This window comes from Vigna umbellata, chromosome 10 (assembly GCF_029865625.1).
Source record: "Vigna umbellata cultivar VRB3 chromosome 10, Vumbellata_1.0, whole genome shotgun sequence".
Lineage (NCBI taxonomy): Eukaryota > Viridiplantae > Streptophyta > Magnoliopsida > Fabales > Fabaceae > Vigna > Vigna umbellata.
The window spans coordinates 12,377,470-12,402,997 of NC_142174.1; the positions used below are offsets into that span (position 1 = coordinate 12,377,470).

A 25,528-nucleotide genomic window follows, 5' to 3' on the forward strand; every position below is an offset into this window, starting at 1 on the left:
AAATGAATGAAACTGACCATATGTTGGTCACGCACATGACAACATTAACATTTTATATACTTAATTGTTGTTTGCAGACGTTCTTCAAATTTTATAATTTACTAATAATTATTTGATTTTTTTTTCCAAATCTTATTCATTATTATAAGTTTTTTTAACCAAAAGGAAAAAAAAAAAGTTGTCTCCCACAAAATTATATTTGAACTATCATTACACACGAAGAGTTATATTAAAACGAGATGAAATAATAATAATAATAATAATAATAATAATAATAATAATAATAATAATAATAGTTGTAAATAAATGAATGAATAAATAATAGTTTTGACCTTGGCTAGTTGACAAGATTTACATTTCTTAATAATAGTAAGATGAATGTTTTTACAAGTCAAACAGGCTATAATTCCAGGATGAGATAATGCTATTATTATAATTATATTTTGATATCCAGGGACAAATGGGTCATTTCAAGACAAAGCGAGTGACACCGTTACGCCGTGCCCCGCAGACTTTTATGGAATGTGACTAAATTACTGCGTTCTCAGCTTCCCTTGCCAAAATATTGAATGCAGTATTCACACTCAAATTCATCCCGTACGCGCTTCGTTATAAACCTTTAACAACCTTTTTTTTTTTTTTTTTTCTCTCTCCGCGTATTTATTAGTAAGAAATAATGGAATATAGATAATTTATTTTATTGAAAATTGCAACTTTGTATATCTGATAGCTTATGTTTCGGTATACCAGGCCGAAATGTATACTTTCATAATTTTAAATTACTTTTCTACCTCTTTCATTTTTTTCAAGTTTCCTTTATTTATAATTGCTTTTTTTAAGCAGTTTTATAGATACAAGACGCTTCAAGTTAATATTAAATTATCGATTAATTACAATTGTTAAGTTTTAAATGCTTAATAAATATCAATCACTTATTTTTTTTACCTTGTTTATATATTTCTAATTTTTATATTAGACCTTTAAATAAGACCAGCCAACTAAAGTCAATGTTGTTTAAGCATATTTTTATTTTCTTAAGTAGAGTAAAATGTCTCGATCGAATGGTTAAGAGGTTCATATTGACCATAACACTCATTAATCCGTTGAGTATATAAAATTATAGTTTTACTTACGGTAAACTTATATAATAAACCTGTATTTATTATCATTTATTTTGCATCTTTTTACATTTCTATGCAATTAATTATACTACAAGTAGATTTTTTGGATAAATTTTTATAAATACTAGTCAGAAAAAATAAAAAAAGAAAGAATTATTTTTTTATAAATTAAAAAGAATACAAATGGTCACAGGAATTTTTATTTTATTTTATTTTCTTCTGGCATAGTCATTTGCTTTTGTTTAAAAGGAATTGAGTGTAGAATAAAAGGGAGGAAAATAATAAGGGAATTGGTATATCCCGTAATTATAAGATGTTATAATGGCAAATTTGCAACTCCCAACAACCATCTCTTTAAATACACCCTCCCATGACTTGATCCATTCAATTTGCAGCATCTCCTCCTTGAAGCTGTCTTCATCTATCTGCTGAACCATCTTTCATTCATTTTCACATCAAAACCACCAATTTTCCTTTCGAATCAATTCACCATGATGCAGTTCAGCTCCACCGTACCAGCCCACAACCTTCACAAGTTCCAGGCAATAAGGTGCCCCAGCTTCAGCTTCAGATGCCAAGCCTCCTCTTCCTCAACCTTTCAGAAGCCCTTTGTCTCCACCGAGTCAACTCGCCTGCACCTCGCCAACCTCGATAAGCTCCTCGAGACCCAGAAGCCCGTGGACCCACCCTCCCAACTCCACCACCACCAACAGCACCCACACCAACCCATCATCAACCACCCTAAGGAAAAGAAAGGAAGAAGCTTTCTCGAAGGCCTCAACTTGGCAAGGCTCTGGCCGGAGATGAAGGCGAACGAGGAAATGTCCCCGCGCCACCTCAATCGCCTCCAGCGGCTGCTCTCCATGACGGCGGAGTATTCCCCGAGGAACATCCTCGGCGGGCGGTGGAGAGAGTACCACGGCAGCAACGACTGGAAAGGGATGCTGGATCCTCTTGACGAGAATCTCCGGCGAGAAGTCGTCCGCTACGGAGAATTCGTCCAAGCCGCGTATCAGGCTTTTCACTCGGACCCTGCCATGTCAACAGAGGAGCCGCCACACCCCCGCCACGTGTCGCTTCCCGATAGATCGTATAGAGTGACGAAAAGCCTCTACGCCACGTCATCGATCGGGTTACCGAAATGGGTGGATGACGTGGCTCCGGATCTTGGATGGATGACCCAGCGGTCGAGCTGGGTCGGGTACGTAGCCGTTTGCGAAGACAGAAGGGAGATCGCAAGGATGGGAAGGAGAGACATTGTTATCTCTCTCCGGGGAACCTCGACGTGTCTGGAATGGGCCGAGAATATGAGGGCCCAATTGGTTGACCTCGAGGATGTTCCGGAAGGGCAAGGAAAGCCCAAGGTGGAGTGTGGGTTCATGAGTCTGTACAAGACGAAAGGCGCACACGTGGCGAGTCTGTCAGAGTCCGTTGTGGAGGAAGTGAAGAGACTCGTCAATCTGTACAGAGGCGAAGAGTTAAGCATTACCGTGACAGGACACAGCCTGGGAGCGACGCTGGCGCTATTGGTGGCCGATGAAATAAGCACGTGTTGCGCCGGAGTTCCACCGGTGGCTGTTTTTTCGTTCGGTGGGCCGCGAGTGGGGAACAAGGCCTTCGGCGATCGCGTGACGGCGAAGAACGTGAAAGTTTTGCGAATAGTGAATTCGCAGGACGTGATTACGCGCGTGCCTGGGATCTTCGTGAGCGAGGAGCTTGAGGAGAAAATACGGAGAGTGGGAGGGGGAGTGTTGGAGGAGACGACGCCGTTGGCTTACTCGCACGTGGGAAGTGAGCTGCGCGTGCAGACGAAGATGTCGCCGTACCTTAAGCCGGACGCGGACATGGCGTGCTGCCATGATTTGGAGGCTTACTTGCATTTGGTGGATGGGTTCCTGGCGTCGAATTGTCCGTTCAGAGCGAATGCAAAGAGAAGCTTGGCGAGGTTGATGCAAGATCAAAGCGCCAATGTAAAAAAATTGTACACTAGCAGGGCTAAAGCCTTAACTGTTAATCTCAATAGACAGGGATCCATCTCCATGTCTAATTGTTTACCAAGTCCATCTTAATCCTAATCAGTCTGTTACATATATATCCTCTTCCTTTTCTTATGCTTCCCTTCTACATCTATATATGCACAACATCGACATGCATTAATCATTACTATAACAATGCTACTATCCTACTACTCCTAAGTCATGGAGTAGAAAACAATTATTTCTGTATCATCACTGGAGAAGAGAGTTATTGAATGTTTCTCCACCAAATCTCTTTTAACATTTAACAAGAAAAGTGTATATAAATAAATGTTATTAAGAAATTGTTGTTCATAACTTGTTCAATTTTCTTACACATGCTCAGGGTACCTATGATCTATAATGAGGAAAATCCTAAATACAATAAATAAATTTCAATATGATTTTCATGCTAATTTATGTGAACCAATATTTGTTTATAACTATTAATATTTATTCAGTTTGATTTGGATTAATCGTTATTTTTATTATTATTAATGAAAATAAATAAATTATGTAGTTTTTGGCATATGAACATAAATAAAGGTTTTAAAAGTTGGAAAAACTATTTTTAAGAATTTTATATTATAAATTTACTATTTAATTTATGTAGTAAAACCCACTGATAGGAATCTTGTTTTGCATTTGTTTGGAAATTTGAATAATTAAAAAAAAAACATATATTATGTTTTTGGATCGTTGTCCCATGGGAAGCTCCAATAATTAAGGGTAAATAAATATCCATTTCACGGTTAAATTCTGGACATCTATACGGCCCAATTACAAGACCCAATTCTTACTAACAGAAAAATAAGATGACACATTGATTATGGTAAAACAAATACAGGTAGAATATTAATATATTCACACAAAAAATGATTTTATAACTGCAGTTTTTTAATTAAAAAATATTATGATATTTCTCTCCACTTATAACCTAATGCTTGGCATGTTCTACTTATTGTTTCGTATTAAAATTATATTAATAAAGTAACGTACAAGACATTATCAAAAATCCGTTGTAGTCTAGTTGGTCAGGATATTCGGCTCTCACCCGAAAGACCCGGGTTCAAGTCCCGGCAACGGAATCTTTTTGAGGTTGTCTTTTTTCATTTTGCAATGTGTAGTTCTCTTCATTTATCATTTTGGTTTAAAAGCATTTTCATGAAAAGAAAAAAAAAAAAAAAGGTGTGGCTGAGTGGGATTGCCACCAAACGCAGGTGGTGAACTTGACACTGTTCATTGTCGTGGATTGTTCTGCAAAAAGGCACCACCCCCACACGTATCTGTTTCTCAGTTGCTTTCACACCTTGACGCGCCCACGTAAAGCAGATATTTCACTCTCACCTATAAGCTTTTCTTCTCACTCCTTCTGCATCCATATCTTCAACACCAGATAATGCCGTCTTTCAATCTAAAATCTCTTTTTTTGTCTGCAAATTTTCCAACTTTCAGATCATCTTCTTTACAATCATCCCCTCATTCTAAATTTTATTCTTATTTTACACGTGTTTCTTATTCTTTCCGTACCTAATACTCCTATACTACTCAGAAAGTAGCGTCATCTATGAGAAAGAGAGAACTCTCTTAATCCAATTGTCAAGCAATACATAAACATTCGATATTTTTAACTTAGGCCTTTCTTCCTAGTCTAAAAGGAGTAGAAGTGTTTGAAAACTATAGTTCCCTGGTTATGTGCATTTTCTCAAATAATATTTTCAACTTAAATTTATTTTCATACGTTGAAAAATTAAGTATAAAAATAAGTTTAATTAATAAAAAGCACAAATTTATTAATTAAGTCTTTTATTTGATTGATATGTAGTGGTATTTTAAATTGTGTTGACTGTAATTAACAAATATTAGGTTTTGTGTAAAGGTCGAGAAGGAAAAGGTCTAGACAGATATATCAATATAAGATGAGATAATTTTGAATGCTCATACTGGTAAATACATTATTCTAATAAATATAATCAAGGATAATTAATGGAGGATTAAGATAATAAATTACATATAAGGAAACTTTTAAACAATCTACACATGCAAATCCTATATCCATGAAGAACATAAACTCATAAATGTACTATAAATATGCATTATTTACTATGTGCATGACATTAGATTCAATTATTACATTATTTATTGTCTCTCATATGATGGTCAAATTAACTTAAGAGACTTTTCAACCAAATACCCATGTCATCACATATACTTGACATTCAAACATACACACGAAGATACATTCACTTTTAAAAAATTGATTAGTAAAAAAACAGTAAACACATAAAAAGTACAAGTATATCTCATACTTGTGAAAATAAATTCAATTAAGTCAAAAATAAATATAAAGATCAAAATAAATAAAAAAAATAAATATAAAAACACAAATTACTGATTAAATCATAAACATATTTTAAATGAAATAAAGGACGTATGAAAATACGGGGATTATACAGGCAATGCAGACCGTATGATATACGCGGGCCAAAAAAAAGAGTAGCATTTGACATTGGAAAAAAAAAGTGAGAAAGGGTATACGCAAGTATGACATAAGGAGAGAGAAAGAAGCCAAAGAGCGAATTGGAGGAGTCATGTGAAAGGATAGCATCCATCCCTCTGCGGCGTCAATCGATTCCAGTTCAAGCAACACAAGACAAGACAACGTTAACATATGCAGAGGTCGTGGAGTGGTAGTGGCAGTGTTTGGCGGAAGAAACCATCCTTGGACTTGGACTTGGACTCGGACATGGACACCGACCAACACCTACCCACATACGATCCCCTCTCCCACGTTGCCCAGAGACACCTCTCTCGTCTCAGATCAGCACAAAACGCTGTCCATCTCATCCCTCTCCTCGTTCTCTTCTGCGCCGTCGTTCTCTGGTTCTTCTCTGCTCCAACCTCTCCGCCATATCATCATTAAAGGTTTCCCTCTCTCCAATCTTACCATTCATCCCTTACCACCAACACTCATTAATTTTTACCCATCCCTTGCAGATTTCTATTTCGGACTATGGTCAACGCCTGCATAAAAATTGCTGCTCTGTCTTTCCTTCACTTTTCACGACGCTCTCAGCAACGACGAACAATACCTGAACTGCTTACGGAATCCTCTGTTTATTAGATTGTCTTTCAATAGATTGCTTGTATGTTTATTCATCCTCAACCCTCTTCAATTTTTACTCTATTACACGACTTTGTTGAATCCTCCTGACTTAAGCGGAGAGCAAATTATAGTGATTATAGACAAATTAATTATGTGATTAGTTTTACAAAAAGAAAAGAATATACCTGCGGGTTAACATGATTGCTATGTCCGAGAAATTTAGGGGTGAAAGTTAATGTTTATTTTGGTTGATTTCAAGTGTTTTGGAATGCAACTATTTTAGTGTTACTGTTTATGATATCAGAGGAGTTCTTTCCTAATAACAATAAATTTGAGTGATTCCACTGTTAATCTGTATTAATTGGTAAAAATACACTAGATTTTTTTTTTTGGCAAGCCAATCATAAAGGGAGAAGTTCCCAGAAAGCATTTAATGTACTCATTTAAGATTGGATTATGCTGTGATTATAACCTATTGAATGATGAACATAAAGATCTCTCTTTTTATACCCATTGAATGCAGTGTGTACATATATTGCAGATTGAACAGAAATGAAACTATATAGTTTATTCTTCGTCAATACACAATCTTTCAATGTGGTTGCCATTGCTTTGCTTTTCTTCTTTATAGACTCTCACAAGTAAAATTTGTATGCTCCAGTAATGGCTGGAGTCTGACTAGCTTAGGTATGACAATATTGTTCCTGACAGAACACACCACTGGGTTCTCCCACTGCAAAGCGGAACCCACAAGGTTTGCACGTATGGTTAGTGGAAACACACGGGGCCATCTTTCAGCGCCATAGGACCTGAAGGCTTCTTCCACAGAAGGGTCTTCAGACTTGATTGCTCTGGCAAGCTTTTTGGCAAGAACCACTGAGTCTTCCAGTGCACAACAAGCTCCTTGCCCGAGATTTGGGGTCATTGGATGCCACGCATCTCCAACCACCACAACTCTTCCAGCAGAAGCACCTGGGCTTATGGCTGGCCAGAGCCATCTGTCTACCAATGGAGTCTTGATCACAGTATCATCTGGTGTAGAATCCACTATGTTCAATAGCTCTGAAGGCCAATCCTTCACTAGTTCCTTAGCTTGGTTCTTCAGCACCATTGAGTCTGTTATTTTTGGACCTGTCATCGAACATACACAATTTTTGTCCATGAGATGATGGTATATCATACTAGTTGCAATTACAAAGTCAGTGATTTAACCGTGCATTTTGTTCGTATTAACAACCTGGAGAGGGACTATTGAAGCAGATGAACCAGTAAACTTTGGTCGGAGAAACAGGAACAAAGCCCGCGCGCAACCCTCTTCCGTAGATATAATTCACTCTTGGTCCAAAAGGTTGTCCATCAGAATAAGACGCAAGTCCTCGGAAAGCACAGTGACCAACGTACTTGGGCTCAGGAAATCCCATCCATTTGGCTATAGGTGATCGAATTCCATCGCACCCTATCACAGTCTGTTTAGAGATTAAATCGTTTTTCTGTTCATAATCGACCATTCTGTCTTAAGTTCCAACATTTAGTAAATCATAGGACACCGTAACACTAAGATTTTAATTGTGGCCAGTCATTTCATTAACTAAACATGTGATGAATGATGTCCACTGCATGCAGCTAGAAAATTTAGTGCTATGCTAATAGTTACAGCACCTTGACTAACCTTTGCAAGCAGCTTTGACCCATCCACAAGTTCCAACAAGGTATCCCCGTTTGAAGTGGCTTCAATGTTTGCTAATTGTGAAGAAAATTGAATGGTATCCCGTGGTAGCTGACTAGCCAAGGTTTCCAAAAGCACTTTCCTCTCCACTGCACGTACCTCTTGACTGCATTTCATGACTTAATATCGGTCCTCACTTATGCTTACAGCCTTATCATACCAATAACCAGTGCTTGATGACAATTACAAATTGTAAGAGAAAATAATAATACTGTTTTCTTTCTATCATCAGGGTATTTTTATTTATTTTTTTAAAAATAGCTTATATAAGTTCTGATTTAGATAAAAAGTTTATTTCATCTCCTTTGATTGTACTGTTGAAATAGACTACAATGGCCTTTTCTGACAAATGCTGCTTCAAAACACACTTATAAGCATCAATTATATGTGTACATATCATGATTATCTGCTAATCATCCCAAACCATGCGGGTGAACCATAATTCATTATCCTATCCACACACCATTGAACATACCTTTCATCCTCTTGCTTGAAATTGAAGGCTCGTAGTTCCCTCCCATCCTCGGACTTCACCACCATCCTGTACAGCTGATAATGTGAACCAGATCAAGCTCAGCCGGTATACAGATTAAAAATGATGAAATTTTTCAAAAGGGTGTTCATGTATGCATCCACGTACCCTTGAATTTCTAAGAACTGAGTTCTGAGATCATCAGCTACTCCAATTGCATCGAGTACCCTCCATCCATTTTTGAAAAGGGTCAGTGAGGTTCCACCGGTTCGAAGTGACTCTGCCTGCTCCAGAACCAGGGACTGAACTCCAAGCCTGATGCATAAATCAAACATTAGCCCAACACAGTGAATAAACAAGATGGTGGCTATGAAGAGAGCTGGAATTGTAACCTGTGAAGGGAGAGAGCAGTTGCAAGGCCTGCGATCCCAGCACCCACGATCACAACTTGTTCCTTTGGTACACCAGACTGAAATTGAGCCTTGATGACCCTGTAACTTCTGCGGGTTCCAATTCCATGTCCAAACCCACCAATGTTCCTGAAGACAAAGGACGAGGTTGTTGTAGCCATAGATGTTGTGATATGCTGTGATATGTTGAGAGAGGTACGCCATATTCATCACGGTCGTGGGCGGAGATAGGGGTGTGAAGTGTTTAGCCCTGGACCATACAAACTAGTGGTGGAAAACATCTCTTATAAAATGTACACTACCAGTCACAATATAGATGTTTCTTAAATTTCCAAAACTGCAACACATGATAATATTATGTTTGACATCTGCTACAATATATTTTTGGAATTACCAATAGTTATATACTTTTTCGTTCAAAACAGTTGTTATAATTTTATAGTCTTGAAAAAAAATAGGGGATATACACATATATTACGTATTTCCCTCACACACATCAACACGACAAAATATTATCATATATTTATTAAGTAAATACCCGTGTGTAATGATTTACATAAATATTTAGTTGAAATTGTTGAGTGATGTTATAAATTTAATATTGCTGTTTAATTTTCGTAAATAAAAAAGATGTCAGCTATCTTTCTAACTGACATGTAATAAATAGGAGTGAAGTACTCTAAATAAAATAGCAGTTACTGCTGGGTGGTCGTTCAATTTGAAAAGTCCTCAACAAATTAACCTTTCCTTAAAAAGACCAAATAAAAATTCATAACTAATATGCAATAACTTGGTCGTCTATTTATACAGCTGGTGGTTGGTGTTCATCTTTTAATCACCCAAATGGATCTAATTCCCTTGAAAGAAACACCCCTATTGGAGTACATACACAAAAAATGCATGCTTACAAATTTAGCAGTTGGGGACGTTATTAAATGGATAGACAAAACGTTAGTTGGGATGGATGGCAAAGACAAGGCAACGTGAGTTAGAATAATTTATTGTCATTTATTGTTGCATTTATTGCTGTTTTCTCCAAACTTGCATGAAAACAAAAATTAATGAAGATAATGGTTAATTAGTATGTTGCTTATATACACAGATTGCAGACGAGATATCAACATCAATTATTAAGCATTAATTAACAAAGAATTGGTTTGATCTTAAAACGAGATCAGATATGATAATATCTCAGTTAAATTCTACCACATTATTCATGCTACTGTTGGCGACACTCCTTTTCTCCATCACAGCCGCACATTCTGGTTTTCGCTCTGCAACATCAATATAAATGCATCACCAACGCTCCAAAATTTTGTGGTGACTCTAGCAACAGGTTAAACAAACAGAACAAAACAATGGAGGTGCATGAGAAGGGTGACGCCCCAAGGAAGAGCCTCTCAGAGTTGCAGTTTGTGACTGCAATGAGCGTGCCACCGCTCAAGGTGACAGAGCCACGGCGAGTTCGCAAAGTTTTGGTCAGTGACGAGCACACAAACGCCATCCACGGATGCTACCAGATGGTTCTATGCTACGAGAATCTGAAGGAGGATGATCATGGTTGGTACATGGCTGGTTGGATGGTGGAGTCACTGGCCAGGGTTCTGTTGAATCATCCTCTTCTCGCAGGTCGCCTTCAAAGAAAAGATGGCACAGGGTTCGAAATCGTGGCCAATGATTCCGGTATCAGACTTTTAGAGGCATGTTACCCGACAAGCTTGTCACACTTTCTTGAGCTGAACGAAAGAAACCAACATCTCAAGACCGAGCTTGTGTTCTGGAAGGAAATCGATGCTGAGTGTCCTCAGTTCTCTCCCCTTTGTTATGTTCAGGCAAATGTTACATTGCATATTACATTACATGCATGCAGTATTTGTTTTTGTCTCGTTTTGGTTGGTTTTCGATGGATTGAAACTGTTTGTGTGTTTACTTTTAGGTGACAAATTTTGAATGTGGAGGGTACAGTATTGGCATTAGTTGCAGCCTGCTACTGGCAGATGTTTTTGTGGTGGACAATTTTCTCGGGAAATGGGCTGAAATACACAAGAACATGTCAGACCAAATTCGAGAAATTAAGACACCCGTATTTTACCACCCACCCACGAAAAAGTCGGAGTCTTTTCCATTAATTAACCGTTCCGAGAGTGAAAGTAAAAGTGGGGTTAAGAGATTGGTGTTCAAAATCATTACAGAGGAGATGTGGAGGAAAATGGCGATGGAAGCAGAAGGGAAGGTAGAGAGTGAACTGGGTTCAGAATTTTGTTCAGAGGTGATGAAAGTTGAAAGTTGGTCGATGAATGAGAGAATGAGATTGAATGAGATGAGAGAGTTTGGAGTGCAGGAAGTGAGATTTAATGAGGAAAACAAACCTATTCATGTTTGTTGTTGGATTGATTATGTGAGGGATGAACATGTTATGACAGTGGCACTCCCCAACCTCAAGAACAATTCATGTGCTGTCATTCTAGTTTCACTGTGTTAGGATTCATCAAACTTTAATCTATTTTATGTTTTCTGTCATTTTACAATTGGAAAATGTTATTTGGACAACAAAAATTTGACACAATTTTGACAACGGCGACGTGGCAGCTGTGCATTGGCTCAGTGAAATGAAAACAAACTAGAAAAAACCCAAAATACCCCTCACCCCGGTTCATTGAGCCAATGCACAGCTGCCACGTCGCCGTTGTCAAAATTGTGTCAAACTTTTGTTGTCAAAATAACATTTTCCTTTACAATTATATGTAACGTTTCTTGTTTCTATTAACGTTTCTTCTTACAATTAACTGAACTCTGTGATTAATGATTGGTTATTTGATATTCATTTTATTGTATGTCTGTTTATAATATTGTTATTATCAATTCTGACTAAAAAATTATATTAATTCGCTTTTAGAAAAAATAATTATAGTAGTAAAACAAAACAACCTGTAATAACTATAGTAGTGAAAATTCATTTAGTGAATAAATTTAAATAATAAGTGATTTAAAAGAATAAAATGATGGAATAATTCTTTTAATTTTAATAAATAAATAAATTTAAATTAACTGTAATTTAAACAATAAAAATAAAAATATAAGTTTAAAATAAAGTTTACTTAAACAGTAAAATACGAAAAAAAAGTATAATTATTAAACCTTCTTATGTATTATTAATAATTTTTTTAATTAAATTTCTTTTTTTAATTACATTTTTTATTAAATTTCTTTTTTTTATATTTTTTAATTTAATGTGTCTTTTAATTTTTCTCATTAATGAAATAACAGAATATAAATCGATAAATGACTTATATTATTTTACATTGGTCATAAAATTGACAAAAATTTAAGATAATGGAATAATTTCATTAATGAAAAAATGAAAAAAAAAACAATAATTTAATTGAAAAATATAAAAATATTAAGTAGCACTGTGATTTTATATATTTAAGAAAAAAATACTAAAATAATTATTACATAAAAATGTCTAGTTAATTTTAGTATTTGAATATATATATATATTTTTTACTTTTTAGTATATAATTAAAAGTAAAGTATAAATGAAAAATGTGTACAATCAAGGAAATTTTCTTATATAACTATTTACATCAAATTCCCCTGTACTAAAAATAATAAGTATTATTTCTCTTATGATGTTGATGGACATTTATATAACTATCTACTTCAAATTTAGCATAAAAAATGTATTACTGTATTTTTAAAGTTGAATAAATTACAAAATTATATTATTACGTTGTTTAAATGGAGGTATCTAATTAAATATTTTATTGGTGAAAAATTAAATTGAATAAAATAATATAAATAAATAATGGAATATATAGATATGATCGAAAAACGTGTTCAAGAAACGTGTCATACGAGTGCAAGCTTAACTAAGGTTATTACTTTTACAGAAACATTTTACGAAGAAACAAGGGCATTTGGTTTAGGGTTGGAGAGGAAGTGGTGAACAGGTGACAGGGGAATGGAATTTGGGAGAGTTAATGGCGAGAAAAATGCGATTCGATTCGAGAATCCATTTACTTTGAAGGTGGGTCAAGTGTTTACAGGTTTTGGGATCGGTTGTGGAGTCGGCATCGGCGTTGGGCGCCCTTTAAATTTGGGTATTCGATTCTCTTTCAGGAAGGTGATTATTATTATATATTTGTGAATTTCAGTGAATATTATTTTACCAATTCTTGTTCATTATTCCATTTAGGGGCAATTCCTATGTTGAATCAAGTAATGAGTGCCACCAGGGGTGCGACCGATGCGTTTTCTGGTGTTAGTAGGCATGTTAATACTTCTGTAAGACAACATTGATCATTTTCTTATTTACATAAATGCTGTTACAACTTACTAACCTCATTAACCTTTTTCTTTTACACTTTTAATGAACTATTTATTTGTGGCATTTTATGCAGCTGAGGAAGTTGGGAGCTAAGAATATTGAAGTGGGTATTGGATGTGGAGTTGGTTTTGGTCACGGTTTTGGAGTTGGTATGCCATATCTGTTCATTATATATATAAATTCTTTGCCAAATGTTTCACCCTTTTGTGATTTTTATGTCATCACATTTTAGTTAAGCTTGTTCATTGCATGAATTCCCTTGTTTAGCCTTTACTTTAAATACTCATGTCATGTGTTCCATTTTTTTGTTTGAGTCATTCTGTTCTATTCTGAATTATTATTCTGTCTGCTGTGCTACTATTGGCAATGTGTTTAGCTTTTATATTTTCCAAAAATTTTACTACATTTTTCTTGAGTAGTTCTCAAAATGTTTTGTATGTGGAACTGGAAGTTTTGGTGTTTCAACATTTTATATGCTTAGAAAATCTCAAAATCTTTTCCTAGGAGGCAACTTTGGAGCGTTTGCCTTATGAAATTGATTTTTAAAACTATGACGAACTGTGGGTCACTGAATGTTGCTTCTCAGTTTTGATGATATATTGTGCAATGCACAGGAGAATGATTTATATTAAAGAAACTGCAGTGTAATGTTATACAATGGCATGCATTTTACACTAAAGAAAAAGAAAGTGGAAGCAGCCAATGCTCTCTAGAAATTGCTGCAATGTTCGTAAATACCAGGACACTATAAACTCAAATACTGGTCGTGCTTGAAATTTAGTTGCCACCTATATATCCTTGGCCATATTATGATTGTCACTTGAAATGTTCATTTCTGTTTAATCACTTCAGTTGACAAGGCTCCATATTTTGCATGCCTGCTTTGGTTGGTAGCTAAATTATTATGTTTTTATTATGTCAGGTCTTGCTGTGAAACCAGGGGTTTTGAATCAAATTCAATCTTGTCTTGTAGTATGTGAATTTTTCTCTTATAACAAAAGTATTGACATCTGCATCTCCCTTTTCTGTATCTCATGGCTAAAATCTTGGATTTTGTAGGATGTAATGACGAAGATGGCGACAAAGTTGGGACTTAGTCCCAGTTTAGCCCTTAATCAGGCTGCGTTTCCACCATCGCAAAATGCTGTAAGTACAGTCAATACAAACCAAAGTTTTGCTGGAAGCATGATGCAGTTGGCAACTAAATCAACTGATCAAGCATCTCAAGGTCTGGCAGGATCCCTGCCTGTGCAAATTGGTTCAGATTTTGAAAATACTCCATTAAGAAGCACTGCAGTTGACTCTGCATTTGGCAGCCGAACTGAGAAGGTTATTAGCAACTTTCTGCAGAATCCCCTATTGAAGGGGGAAGGAGAAGGACTTGATGAAGCAGTAAGCACTCATTTTCATAAATGGCGATTAAATGCTATGCTTTCTATCATTCTAGCCATTGATTTGATTTTTAATTGCTTCTACTTACATGTGGATGAAGCGAAAGAATTTGCATTCTGTATTGGTAGTGTTGAAAGATGAAACGTAAGCTAAAGGAACAATTTGCTTCTTGGAACAGTTATATCCCTTGAATGTGTTTCTTCTTTTTATGTGGGAATACTAGGAAAGTTCTAGACATAGTATGGAGATAGGGGAAGGAGGGCTATAATTGAGTTGAATCAGCCTCAGTGGAATCTAGTAATCTCTCCAAGCTACTTTAGTTATGGCACTTGGGCTGAATGTGATTGGCACTTGGGCTGAATGTGATTCTTGAATATGTTGCCAAAAGTGCTTAGTTTCCTGAAATATTAAAAAATATTTTTGTTAAATTCCCTAAAAAATTCGTAGTTATTCATGGTCGGATGGTGGCAATAGAGGTAATGGTTATTGCAGTGGCAGCAATGTTGGTGTTAACAAGTGTGGAGGGATATAACTAAAAGTGAGGAGGGTTCGGTCATTATGTCTATTTTCACATGCTGGGTATCAAAGAAAAACCCTTGTGTCTTCCTATCTAATTGTTGGGCCATAACAGGGAATGTTACGTCATTGAATAGTTTTTTATAAATTACATTTGACACGATACCCTGATATCCTGAAACTCACATGCGAACTTCCTGCGCTGATAATGTCCCTTATCATTTTTGTGTTTTAAATATCAAAATTGTTGATAACCTTGTTTTTGCATCCTCTCGTCCTATAAAAAATCATTGTCATTATTAATTATTAGACTTGTTTGAGCCTGCAAAAATACGTTCGGTAATTGTATTGTAGGTACGAGAGTATAAACTTGTTCAATTTTTTTACCTCTTCGTATGTGCATCGTTTTTTAGTTAAACTACTGAGTGTTGTTATTGCTAAATTCTGTTTGTTTCTTTTTACACCCTTTTGTGATTGATTATGGTATTTTAATTTTAGTTTTATTACACAACTTCCTTGCAATTAGATTATTACTATGAAATGTTTTTCTAAACTATAATGTGTACGATGGACACAATTATCTTGGTTTTCCCAATCAATATTGTGCATGATAGAATGAATGTTCATTTGTGTATTTTATTGCTTTTTCCGCAGTTAATAAAATATTATATGAAATTCTAATTCTAAGATACATTGTAGATTGGACGTCTGCAGTCAGAAAGGATAATACTTCAAATGGTAACTTTTATGTACGCTTAGATTCTCAATCATTATTTTGTCTTCTGACCAAAAACTCACGATTTTCTTTTGTGGATTTAGGTTTTGAAACACCAGAAAATCATTGACGAACTTGTGGAAGAAAATGAGAGACTGAGGCGTATACTAATAGAGGACCTGAAAGTACCATCTAGCAAACTTGAAGCAAGTTCTTCAGGTAGAAATAGAAATACGGTGCCGTGTAGTGAATGCTTTGAGTGCCGAAGAAAACAAAGAAAAAAGTAGGTTAGTAATCATAATAGTAAAATCATAAATTCTTGCAAGTGCCTCCCCTGCATTTTTGGGTTTTCTTGGGTTTCTTGGGTTACGAATTTTTGGAGATCTCAATTTAACGAGTTAGGATGGAATGGAACTTACAAAATTAAATCCTTATTATTATTTAAATATTTAATGATAAAATAGGATTTGAAAAATAGTTTTGTTGCTTGTAACCTAATTCTCAAAAAGTAAAAGATTTTTTGTGGAATAGAGGCTGTCTTTTGTATTATTTTTAAGATTTATTTTTGTTCTTAGTTTAAAAAATATTTTGCTTTTTATCTTTTAATTTTGGATCAATTTGATTGTCCTGAAATAATTATCGTTTTCATGAGAATTCTGATGTGTGATTTTGAACTTTTTTTCTAAGTTCAAGACGTTAAACTTGTATCATTAAATTAGATTTATCTACAAAGCCCAAGGCGTCTTTTAAAAAATATTATGAACATGTTAGAAGTTGCATGAAAATTGAGCTTAGTATGTAATTAGAAAATTGACATATCAAATGTTTTGATATTTTACACTACATTTGTTACGTTCGAGATTTTTTTTTACATCTTAAGCTGTACAATTGTCATATAGATAAACGTATTAAAATAAGTTTGCACATTAAATTGGTAAAAAAATAAAAAATTATCTTGAAATGAAAAAATAACACTTATATGGATGAACCAGACTTGAAAAATAAAAGAAGTATAGGATTAATCTATTGAATTATAAGATAAATTGACAAAAGTATAATCTAGTTAGTTAAATAGATTGTATTTACAAATGACAAAACGGGCTGCTTTTGGTTTGTTCTATATTTGGTCTACAGAAAACAGGTGGGTTTAACCTATTTTACGCAAGAATGGGTTAATTGTTAGTTTGTCATGTATAATGATTAGTATGTTGAAATAAAATTGTGAGGAAAATTATACATGTTGAAATAATAATTTTATTTTAGTATTATATATCTTTATTGTATTTTATTGGTTTCCCATTGATAATGAAATTAAAATAAATTAATGAATATAAGATTAAGTTTCAAATAAATATGTGAAAATCTGAAAGTTAAATATTTGAATAAAAAAGTATAAAAAAAAATTTTGTTTATAAAAAAATTATAATAATTAATAAAAATATGAGAAGATTCAAGTATAGAATAAAAAAATAACAAAATAAAATAAAAGAGTTTCCTGACTTAAAAATTAAAATAATGTAAATAAAAATTTCCAAGCCAATGTAGTTACTTTGTGAATGAGTATTAGTTGACATTTAATTTGACTATCCAAAAGATATTCTTGTAGAAAATTCAAACATTGTCGCCTGATATTGGATTATTTATTTATTTACTTATTTCTGAATTATTACACCAATCAATTATTTGTAACAGACTCTTTAAATTATTCAATGTGTTGGTTGCAACGATATTTTAAATATAGCACTTTTATTTGGGTCAGCATTTAATAATTGATGTAATTGCTATTTAAATTTTGTTTTGGATGGTACATCATGAGTTGGTCTATTTATAAAATCCAAACTGTTAAATAGACTACACTTATTATTTCTACAGTTATTCCAACATTTATATGTGTTAAGAATCAAACTAATCTAAAAATAATAACTAAAGACTGATTATTTTTATTTATTTTTATCTATTTTTATAGCAAAGTATCCTAAATATTACTAAAACATCATTTTTGTCTTAAAAAATAATTTCGTGCTAATAACTAAATAAAAATTATTAAAATATAGATCTTATAAAGTATGTTAATTGGAATAAAATTTATAAAAATGTCTTAAAAATAATATAACGTAGTAATTCATAAGTAAATTAAGACCTGTAATATAAATATACAGATAAGTTTCAAGGTTGAAATATTTTGTTTTTATCTTATTTGTTAAAAAATTTTAATTAGGTCATCAAGTTTTAATTAGTTTCAATTGAATCTTTATTTTTTAAATTATTGTTTAAATTATGATTCTTTTTATTAGTATAGTATTAACAACGTTAACTCGTACGAAATATATAATTTTGTGAATTTGTTTTTTACATAATTGTTATATGTTAAATAAGATTTTACCACACAACAAAACGTGACAGCAATAATCTTACCTGTTATTATTGAAACAAGTGTCATTATTAAAACAAGTGTCCTGTTATTATTGAAACAAGTGTCATTATTAAAACAAGTGTCATAGTTGTCATATGAAAAATATTAACTTAATCTTTTATTTATATTTTGTCTCAATTTTAGTAATTTTTTAAACTTGAATAATTTTACGGTAGATAAATTAAGACTTGTACATGACTTTTGAAATAAAATATATAGGTAAGTTTTAATATAAAATTGTATAATTTATCTATAAACATTAGAAAAAAAACATAGACATTGTGTCTAAGTGTTTGTATTTTTATATATTTTTAATGAATCTAAATATAATATTTATATTAATTTTATTTTTTAAAAGAAAACACTTTACATTTTAAAATTAAAAATAAAAAATAAAAACGCATCACATACCAGTATGACAATATGTCTCATCCTCTGCAAGGCCTTCCCAATACTTTTACACCTAAGTCCTTTCTCTTCCAGATATGATAAACAGAAAAATAAAAATATAATCTATGTACAGCCAATAAAAAAATCTTTATTATATATTGTTGCAAATGATATAAAGTTGAAATTGAGAACCTTTAAAACAATTATAAAATATTAATAGCATATTATTTTATTTGGAAGGCCAAACCACTTTGTTCTCTGGTCTCATTATTATGAACTCAGCATGTTTATCGGTGGTTGTTCTGATATTAACATGATAAATCCAATTTTTTATAGATGATCATTTTTCAAGAAATTAAGATTTAAGTTTAAGTTTGGTTTTAACTCACAATTTACATTGTTTCTTGCTTGCATGATGTGCTAATGGTGATTAATGGAAGGAGAAATTGAGAATGAACAAAGTGATACTTAGCTTTCGAAGAAAATAAATGTATTTTGAAGTGAGAATCCTTTTACTTTGAAGATGGTTTTGGAATAAGCCCTTTAAATATACTTACTTCCATCGTCTCTAAAACCTTCATTGAACAAGATGGATTGGAAACGCTTCTTCAACGCAAAAACTCCCCAAAATCCCAGTATCACTTTTTCCCATTTCCCTGCACTTTCATATATCATATTCATATCTATCTTTTGTTTTCAAGCATATTCATGAATGACTTTCGAGATAGTTTTTAGAAGTGAACAAAATTACAGTATATAGTACTTTTTCATTGGTTGATGAAACAAAAACCAGTTACACGCATGGTTGATTCTTCTGCATGCTTGACATATTGGTTTAAACCTGCGAAATCATACTAAACTATAACTGAGTGGTAATATTTGTAAACCAATGGTTATATTTGCATGTATTATTCGACATGTGTAGATACAATGTCCATGTTGGATCAAGTGACGAGCGTCACCAAGGGTGCAACAGATGGAATTTCTAGTGTTAGCAATTCGGTGAGACAAAATTCATCAGCTTCTTCTTTCAAGCATGCTGTCATTACCACGTTGCTCCTTCTTTTCTCTTGTGTTGCTTCTGGAAAAATGTCTCTTTCTCATGTTTTATACAGATTAGGATGTTGGGAACTTCGAGTATTCAGGGCGCGGTTGGATATGGAATTGGTTTTCGCCATGGTTTTGGACTTGGTATATATATATATATATATATATATATATATATATATATATATATATATATATAATGCATTATATATGCATGATTTCTACATTCATATGCATTACACACTAAAGAATGAAACTGTGGAAGCAGAAAACGATGCTAGGATTTGTCACAAATTACGTGTCGAATATCTTACATAGACTAAAACCGAAACAATCTTCATTCGATTGCTGAGTTTTTTCATTTACTCACCTGCAGGTATATCTATGAAATCAGGAGTGGATAAACTTCAATCTAGTGTAATAGTATGTGGAATTTCACTCATCCCAAAAAGTTTTCTTGTATTCTCTGCCTTTTATGGATGATTAAATCTTGAATTTGGCAGGAACCAATGACAAAAATGACTGGACTTGTTCCCGGTTTACCCTTTGGTCAGGGTGCATTGCCGATGCCAGCATCCTCAAAGAATGACCAAGTTTCTTCTGAAAGCATGATGCAATCGGTAACTAAATCAGCAGATCAAATATCTGCAGGAAGAAGCATGATGCAGCAGGCAACTAAATCATTTGACCAAATTTCTCAAGAAAGCTTAATGCAGTTGGCAAATAAATCAGTCCACCAGCTTTCACAAGGTCTTGTAGGGTCTCAAACAGAGAAGGTTATTATTCGTATCTTTCCACAAACTCCACCATTTAACCAAGAACAGGTTTCAAATAAATCAAAACCGTCTCTTATCAGAAGATGTTGTGCCTTTCAAAATGCCTTATGACTTGGGTTTTCACAGACTCATTATGTTCATGCAATTGTATGAAATGATAATTTGAGCTTTTCCTAAGTTTATGAAACATAATTTGAAAATCTGATTCAGAGATACTTTGTAGGGTGGACTCGTGCAGTCAGAAAATGAACTACTTCAGACGGTAATTTTTTATTTGAAGCCACATGTACCACAGTGGATAGCATATACTTTTTATTGAACTTTTCGAATGGTTGAGTTACTTCAAGTATGAAAAATCAGTGTTGCTATTACTATGGATTTAGGTTATGAAACAGCGACAAATCATTGATGAACTTAGGGAGGAAAATGAGAAGCTTTGCCAGATACTGCAAGTGAAGGACCTGAAAATACCATGCAGCAAGCTTCCGCCAAGTTCTTCAGGTGAATTGGGATGAGGTTGCAAGTACTGATTTTTTAGTGCCCTAAAACACAAATACACAAGTAGATTATGCCGTTGTGTTAGATGTCCCACGTGAATTAGAAATATGGTCGATTTAGAATCAATATATATATATATATATATATATATATATATATATATATATATATATATATATATATATATATATAACTCATCATATAAATTGATTTTAATTGTTAAAATATTTTTTAATTTGAACTGTCTGAAATGATTAAAATTTATTCAACAAATACTAAAATTAAAGAGAGAAAACTGTTTTTTTAATAATATTTTAATAATAAATGTAATAATTGATTATTTTTCTGTTTTAAATATATGAACCAATAAAATAGTAAGTCAAAAAAATTATTAAGAAAAGTTATTAAAATATGATAGTCAGAGAACTTTTAAGCATGTTTAAAACTTAACTTGTTTGTGGTAACAGGTACTTTTCCAATTTCAACAGAAGATAATGGCAGTGAAAAAGTGTAGAGCCAGAAGAACAATCCATGCATAAATTATTACTTCATTAAAAAAAGATTGTGTTTTTAGTACTGTAACAAGTAATTTTTTTAATGAGTAAATTGGAAAATAATTTCTGATAATTAGTTTTTGTTTAGTTCTGATCATAGATCCCTTATGAGTAACATAAAAAGCTAAAGTTTGGTACTCAGAATTTTTAATTCATTGGGGGTGGAATCTAGTGCTTTATTTTCTGTGGTACAAAATTCTCCATGTGTAATTTTATCATAAATGAATAAATTCTGTAACTTTATGGCCAACACAAAATACCAGAATTAGCAAAACTTCAAATGCTAGTTCATGACCTCTACCTTGGGATTTTATTCCCTTATTGTGTTCGTCTTTACACACAACTATATTAATTATAAAATGCTAGTTTTATAATTAAGTGTGATAGAAATAAAATGGTTTTTATATGCTATCAACCGTATAAAGAAATTTTCTAAACAATTTTCATCATTTTCTTTAGTTTTTTTCATTTACATTTCAATTGTTAAAATCGTTAGTGCTATGGCATTTGTTGGTAATTTCATGGCACATCACTTTCTGCAAAAGTTGTTTTGAGGAAGAGACCAACCAATTCCATGCTCTTCATATTCTTCCATCACATGCACAAGCACAAACACAGCATAATGTCCCTTTTTTTAACTCTTTCTTCCACACACATGTTCAGTTCCAGAGTGTCACCTTCAACATGTTCCTCTTTCTTAATAGCTAGTAAAATAGATATATAAAATTGCCTTAGTTATAAAATTAGAAAAGAGAGTGAAAAGGGTTATCAATTCAACTCTCCCTAAGAGTTATGATATTGGTTAAATGAATTTAAAAAAAATTAAAAAATTGTAAGTTGAATTCCCTATTGATATACTAATAAAAAAATGAACCTCTTTTTATTTTTACATCTTTACACTTGCCACAGTGCTAAACAATAAACAAACAATCACATTCTTTTAGGCTTTGTTCATTTAAATGGATCTGAGGGAAACTGATTGAGTGGATTTGAAAGGATTTAAAAATAAATTTTGTTGTTGTTTATTTAAGTGAATTTGGAGGTAAGTGAAAGTGAATTTGGAAGTAAATTTTTTGTAATATGTCAAATCAATCAAATCCTTCATTAATTCTCACAAAAGTTGCTTCCAAATTCACTCTCACTTACCTCCAAATTTACTCAAATAAACAACAACAAAAATTTATCTTCAAATCCTCTCAAATCCACTCAATCAAATTCATTCAAGTGAAAAAAGAGTTAGTGTTTTCTCCTCTCTAGATTCTAAAATCACAATACCCTCAAACAAACATTATTAAAATTACATCTGTTTCTCTTAAGAGATGTATGTGGTATAGTTTAAGTACTAGTTGACCTATTTTTTTATTTCAAATTTATTGTTTGATAAAAAGACATTTAAAATAAAGTAAATTTCTTTGATTCTTTTTTTTTTCTTTTAGATTAAAAGAAATTATTTAAGAAAAATGGAGCAAAGAGTGAGCGCATGGTAAACAGAGAGAAGTATTTTTTTTTTTCGAAAGTTTCTTCATCAATTTTTAAAGTTTTTTTTTCTTATTTTTTTGAAGAATTTTCTCAATAAATTTTATTCTGGTTCTCTTTCAAGGAGAAGGAAAAATTAAAACAATTTGGGCGAAATTGTATATTAATCTATCCTAATGAGAACACGCCTTTTAGAGTTTCTCTTTTCCCATGTAATTAGTAATGTTGTCAAGTAATATGAGATTCATACTAATGACTTTAGAAATTAAAAAAGAAGAAGTTGATATTGGGTGAAATTCTAATAGTACCAATACTAAGAACATTATTTAATTAAAAAAATTCAGGATTTGATAGTGTGTGTACAAATTTAATTACTATAATGACTCTCAAAGTTTAATCAAATGGGAAAAATAGGGTTGATTAGTATATTGTAAGGAAAAGGTAGATAATTTTAGATATATATACGAGAAAAATAGTGCAATTTAAATGTGTTTTGAAGAATATAATTTACTCTATTAATTACTGTCAATGTCGATTAGAATTCATCTTAGATTAACTTTAGGCTGCTTCGTACGTATTAACGTGAATTTGACCTATTTTATCATTAATATTAACAATTAAAAAACACCAAAGAGGTTTTCCAAACCATACTATTAATCTCTTCATGACATGAATATAACATGTAGAGCAAACATAAATACAATTATATTTGTAAAAGTCAGGAATTGGCATTCGTAGGTAAAATCGTAAATTTTGAGTGGCATCATAAATCGTACAATACTCGTACGATATAGTAATTAGCAAATACCAACCAATTATCCAAGAATCATCTACAGAATAAAATAGCAGAGTAGCTTACAAAGAACAGAACAAAAAACATGTCTCAGTTATTGATTCAAGCCTACACAGAGTTGAGTGAACGAGTATGTGTTAGCTCAGAGAAGAAGCATTGCAGCAGCCGCGAAAATGGGTGAAGGTAGCATGAAGAAGCTGGTTCCACGAAGAAACGCGTTGCTGGGTCTTGCAGGCACATAATCAGCAGATGCTGATGAAGGAGATGGAGTGGGTGAGGGTGAAATAGGAGAGAGAGTAAAAGGTGAAGGCGGCGATGAAGTGGTGGATGGGCCTGGGCTTGGGCTTGGGCTTTGGGAAGGTGTAGGAGTTGGTGAGGTGGTTGGGGACATTTGCGAGGGGAGAGTGAAAGATGTAGGTGCAGGAGAGGGAGCTTGAGACGTCGATATTGCTACCAGAGTGAAGAAAATGGCTAGCACCAAGATGGCACGTGTGAGTGCCATGGTTACACGTAGAAAAGAGAGAACAGAGTATGCAGAACAATGGCAATGGTTAATGTATTTATAGGAAGAGCAAAGATAATATAAGTTCTTAAAGAAGAATATTTTTTTTTCTGACACCGTAATGCGTCAGTATTTCATGAAAGAGGTTACTTCCAACACCACCCCTATTGTACTATCGCATTTTTATTTAAATTTTAAAATTATTATTTATATTTTAAAATATCTTGTTACCAATAAAGAGTATTGGTAAATCTTGAAGAAATTTGTTTTGATGATGCTACAAGAAGTTTTAGTTGAAGAAGATATTAGAATTAGTTAAAAGCAAGTTGTAGAAATTAAATGTAGTAGGAAATTCTTGTAAACCTTGTAAAACTTGCATTTTTAACCTGCAATAATCGATTATGATTAAGCAATAATCGATTATCACAAGCCATACTTGAATAATCGATTATCACTTCATATAATCGATTATCACATTTTTGAAAACCTGTAACGGACTTGAATAATCGATTATCACTTACAATAATCGATTATTCATGGCAGTTGGGAGCTGTCCTTTGGCATTTAGTGTACTTGGCTATATATTTTGATTTGGAGAAATCAGAAGGTAACGTTGTTGAACAGAAGCTCTTGTAGAATACTGTTTGTCAGAGGAAGTTCTCAGAAGCTATAGTTCAAGTTCCCTTGCTTGGTCTCGTGAACAGGAGAGGCTCGTGTGTCGTGTGTCGATAGTCGGAGCAAGCTCTCTTCGAGTTAGCAAGGTGCTCTGCCTGGTCTCGTGAATAGGAGAAGCTCGCGTTTCGTTTGTCGATATTCGGAGCGTTTCTCTTCGAGTTGGCAGAGTGTTCTTCTTCCTGTTCGTTCGTCGAAGGAAGGTTTATTTATCTGCTTTATTCACTATTTGTTGTAATCTGTGAAACCATTTTTAGTGAAAAAGGTTAATCACTATTTATAGTGATTAACTACTGGACGTAGAATCTTTTGATTCGAACCAGGATAAAAATTACTTGTGTGATTTTCTATTCCCTACACTCTTTATCTTTTACGCATATCAACTGTTTGATCAATTTTCTCTAAGAAAATTGTTTTTCTAAAACGGACCATTAAACTTGATTTGTGACCGTAACACGCTTTCCGAATATTTTATTCCGCTGCGCGACTCTATAACGGTACCGATTGTTCCAACAATTGGTATCAGAGCTTGCTTTGATATTTTTTCAAATCTTTTCGAAAATGGCCGGTCATCAAACTCAAGTATATGCCGAGGGTGCTTCCA

General features: G+C 33.3%; 6 protein-coding genes and 1 non-coding gene across 8 annotated transcripts; 5 read left to right on the forward strand and 2 right to left on the reverse strand.

Annotated features, from left to right (window-relative positions):
- The first annotated feature begins 1,502 nt into the window (after window positions 1-1,502).
- On the forward strand, window positions 1,503-3,213 carry LOC124844755 (phospholipase A1-Ibeta2, chloroplastic-like). The gene has a single exon (XM_047321762.2). It carries the CDS (start codon window positions 1,613-1,615, stop codon window positions 3,188-3,190), a length of 1,578 nt encoding a protein of 525 aa, XP_047177718.2. The 5' UTR covers window positions 1,503-1,612; the 3' UTR covers window positions 3,191-3,213.
- A 938-nt stretch (window positions 3,214-4,151) lies between these two features.
- On the forward strand, window positions 4,152-4,224 carry TRNAE-CUC (transfer RNA glutamic acid (anticodon CUC)). Its single transcript has one exon. It is a non-coding gene; the product is annotated as a tRNA-Glu (tRNA).
- A 2,493-nt stretch (window positions 4,225-6,717) lies between these two features.
- On the reverse strand, window positions 6,718-9,177 carry CTF2A (FAD/NAD(P)-binding oxidoreductase family protein). The gene is made up of 6 exons (XM_088100671.1): window positions 8,833-9,177; window positions 8,609-8,755; window positions 8,444-8,509; window positions 7,912-8,074; window positions 7,480-7,708; window positions 6,718-7,373 (listed from the first exon to the last, which is right to left on the reverse strand). Exons 1-6 carry the CDS (start codon window positions 9,009-9,011, stop codon window positions 6,868-6,870), a joined length of 1,290 nt encoding a protein of 429 aa, XP_087956797.1. The 5' UTR covers window positions 9,012-9,177; the 3' UTR covers window positions 6,718-6,867.
- An 882-nt stretch (window positions 9,178-10,059) lies between these two features.
- On the forward strand, window positions 10,060-11,663 carry LOC124844743 (acetyl-CoA-benzylalcohol acetyltransferase-like). Its single transcript, XM_047321745.2, has 2 exons — window positions 10,060-10,682; window positions 10,787-11,663. Exons 1-2 carry the CDS (start codon window positions 10,209-10,211, stop codon window positions 11,330-11,332), a joined length of 1,020 nt encoding a protein of 339 aa, XP_047177701.1. The 5' UTR covers window positions 10,060-10,208; the 3' UTR covers window positions 11,333-11,663.
- Window positions 11,664-12,695: 1,032 nt separating this feature from the next.
- LOC124844716 (uncharacterized) lies at window positions 12,696-16,352 on the forward strand. Of its 2 annotated transcripts, none has more exons than XM_047321716.2 (7): window positions 12,696-12,953; window positions 13,049-13,137; window positions 13,254-13,329; window positions 14,103-14,152; window positions 14,240-14,572; window positions 15,788-15,826; window positions 15,908-16,352. In XM_047321716.2, the coding sequence occupies exons 1-7, from the start codon at window positions 12,815-12,817 to the stop codon at window positions 16,088-16,090; spliced, it is 909 nt and encodes a 302-aa protein (XP_047177672.1). In that variant the 5' UTR covers window positions 12,696-12,814; the 3' UTR covers window positions 16,091-16,352. The 2 variants fall into 2 exon arrangements, with proteins under 2 accessions (XP_047177672.1, XP_047177678.1); XM_047321722.2 differs by having other exon boundaries at window positions 12,814-12,976.
- Window positions 16,353-19,195: 2,843 nt separating this feature from the next.
- LOC124844654 (uncharacterized) lies at window positions 19,196-22,080 on the forward strand. Its single transcript, XM_047321632.2, has 8 exons — window positions 19,196-19,241; window positions 19,532-19,608; window positions 19,722-19,797; window positions 20,030-20,076; window positions 20,157-20,429; window positions 20,653-20,691; window positions 20,813-20,930; window positions 21,395-22,080. Exons 1-8 carry the CDS (start codon window positions 19,196-19,198, stop codon window positions 21,439-21,441), a joined length of 723 nt encoding a protein of 240 aa, XP_047177588.1. The 3' UTR covers window positions 21,442-22,080.
- Window positions 22,081-23,640: 1,560 nt separating this feature from the next.
- LOC124844644 (uncharacterized) lies at window positions 23,641-24,291 on the reverse strand. The gene has a single exon (XM_047321622.2). It carries the CDS (start codon window positions 24,250-24,252, stop codon window positions 23,893-23,895), a length of 360 nt encoding a protein of 119 aa, XP_047177578.1. The 5' UTR covers window positions 24,253-24,291; the 3' UTR covers window positions 23,641-23,892.
- Window positions 24,292-25,528: the final 1,237 nt, after the last annotated feature.

Excerpts from the sequence above, each read along its gene's own strand:
- LOC124844743 (XM_047321745.2), top strand. The coding sequence starts at position 10,209 with ATGGAGGTGCATGAGAAGGGTGACGCCCCAAGGAAGAGCCTCTCAGAG. Across the intron at positions 10,683-10,786 it reads CTCCCCTTTGTTATGTTCAG|GTGACAAATTTTGAATGTGG; the intron begins GCAAATGTTACA and ends GTTTACTTTTAG.
- CTF2A (XM_088100671.1), bottom strand. The coding sequence starts at position 9,011 with ATGGCTACAACAACCTCGTCCTTTGTCTTCAGGAACATTGGTGGGTTT. Across the intron at positions 8,756-8,832 it reads ACTGCTCTCTCCCTTCACAG|GCTTGGAGTTCAGTCCCTGG; the intron begins GTTACAATTCCA and ends TTTATGCATCAG. Across the intron at positions 8,075-8,443 it reads TTCAAGCAAGAGGATGAAAG|TCAAGAGGTACGTGCAGTGG; the intron begins GTATGTTCAATG and ends CATGAAATGCAG.
- LOC124844755 (XM_047321762.2), top strand. The coding sequence starts at position 1,613 with ATGATGCAGTTCAGCTCCACCGTACCAGCCCACAACCTTCACAAGTTC.
- LOC124844716 (XM_047321716.2), top strand. The coding sequence starts at position 12,815 with ATGGAATTTGGGAGAGTTAATGGCGAGAAAAATGCGATTCGATTCGAG. Across the intron at positions 12,954-13,048 it reads TGGGCGCCCTTTAAATTTGG|GGGCAATTCCTATGTTGAAT; the intron begins GTATTCGATTCT and ends TATTCCATTTAG. Across the intron at positions 14,573-15,787 it reads GAGAAGGACTTGATGAAGCA|ATTGGACGTCTGCAGTCAGA; the intron begins GTAAGCACTCAT and ends GATACATTGTAG.
- LOC124844644 (XM_047321622.2), bottom strand. The coding sequence starts at position 24,252 with ATGGCACTCACACGTGCCATCTTGGTGCTAGCCATTTTCTTCACTCTG.
- LOC124844654 (XM_047321632.2), top strand. The coding sequence starts at position 19,196 with ATGGATTGGAAACGCTTCTTCAACGCAAAAACTCCCCAAAATCCCA. Across the intron at positions 19,609-19,721 it reads TTTCTAGTGTTAGCAATTCG|ATTAGGATGTTGGGAACTTC; the intron begins GTGAGACAAAAT and ends TGTTTTATACAG. Across the intron at positions 20,692-20,812 it reads AAAATGAACTACTTCAGACG|GTTATGAAACAGCGACAAAT; the intron begins GTAATTTTTTAT and ends CTATGGATTTAG.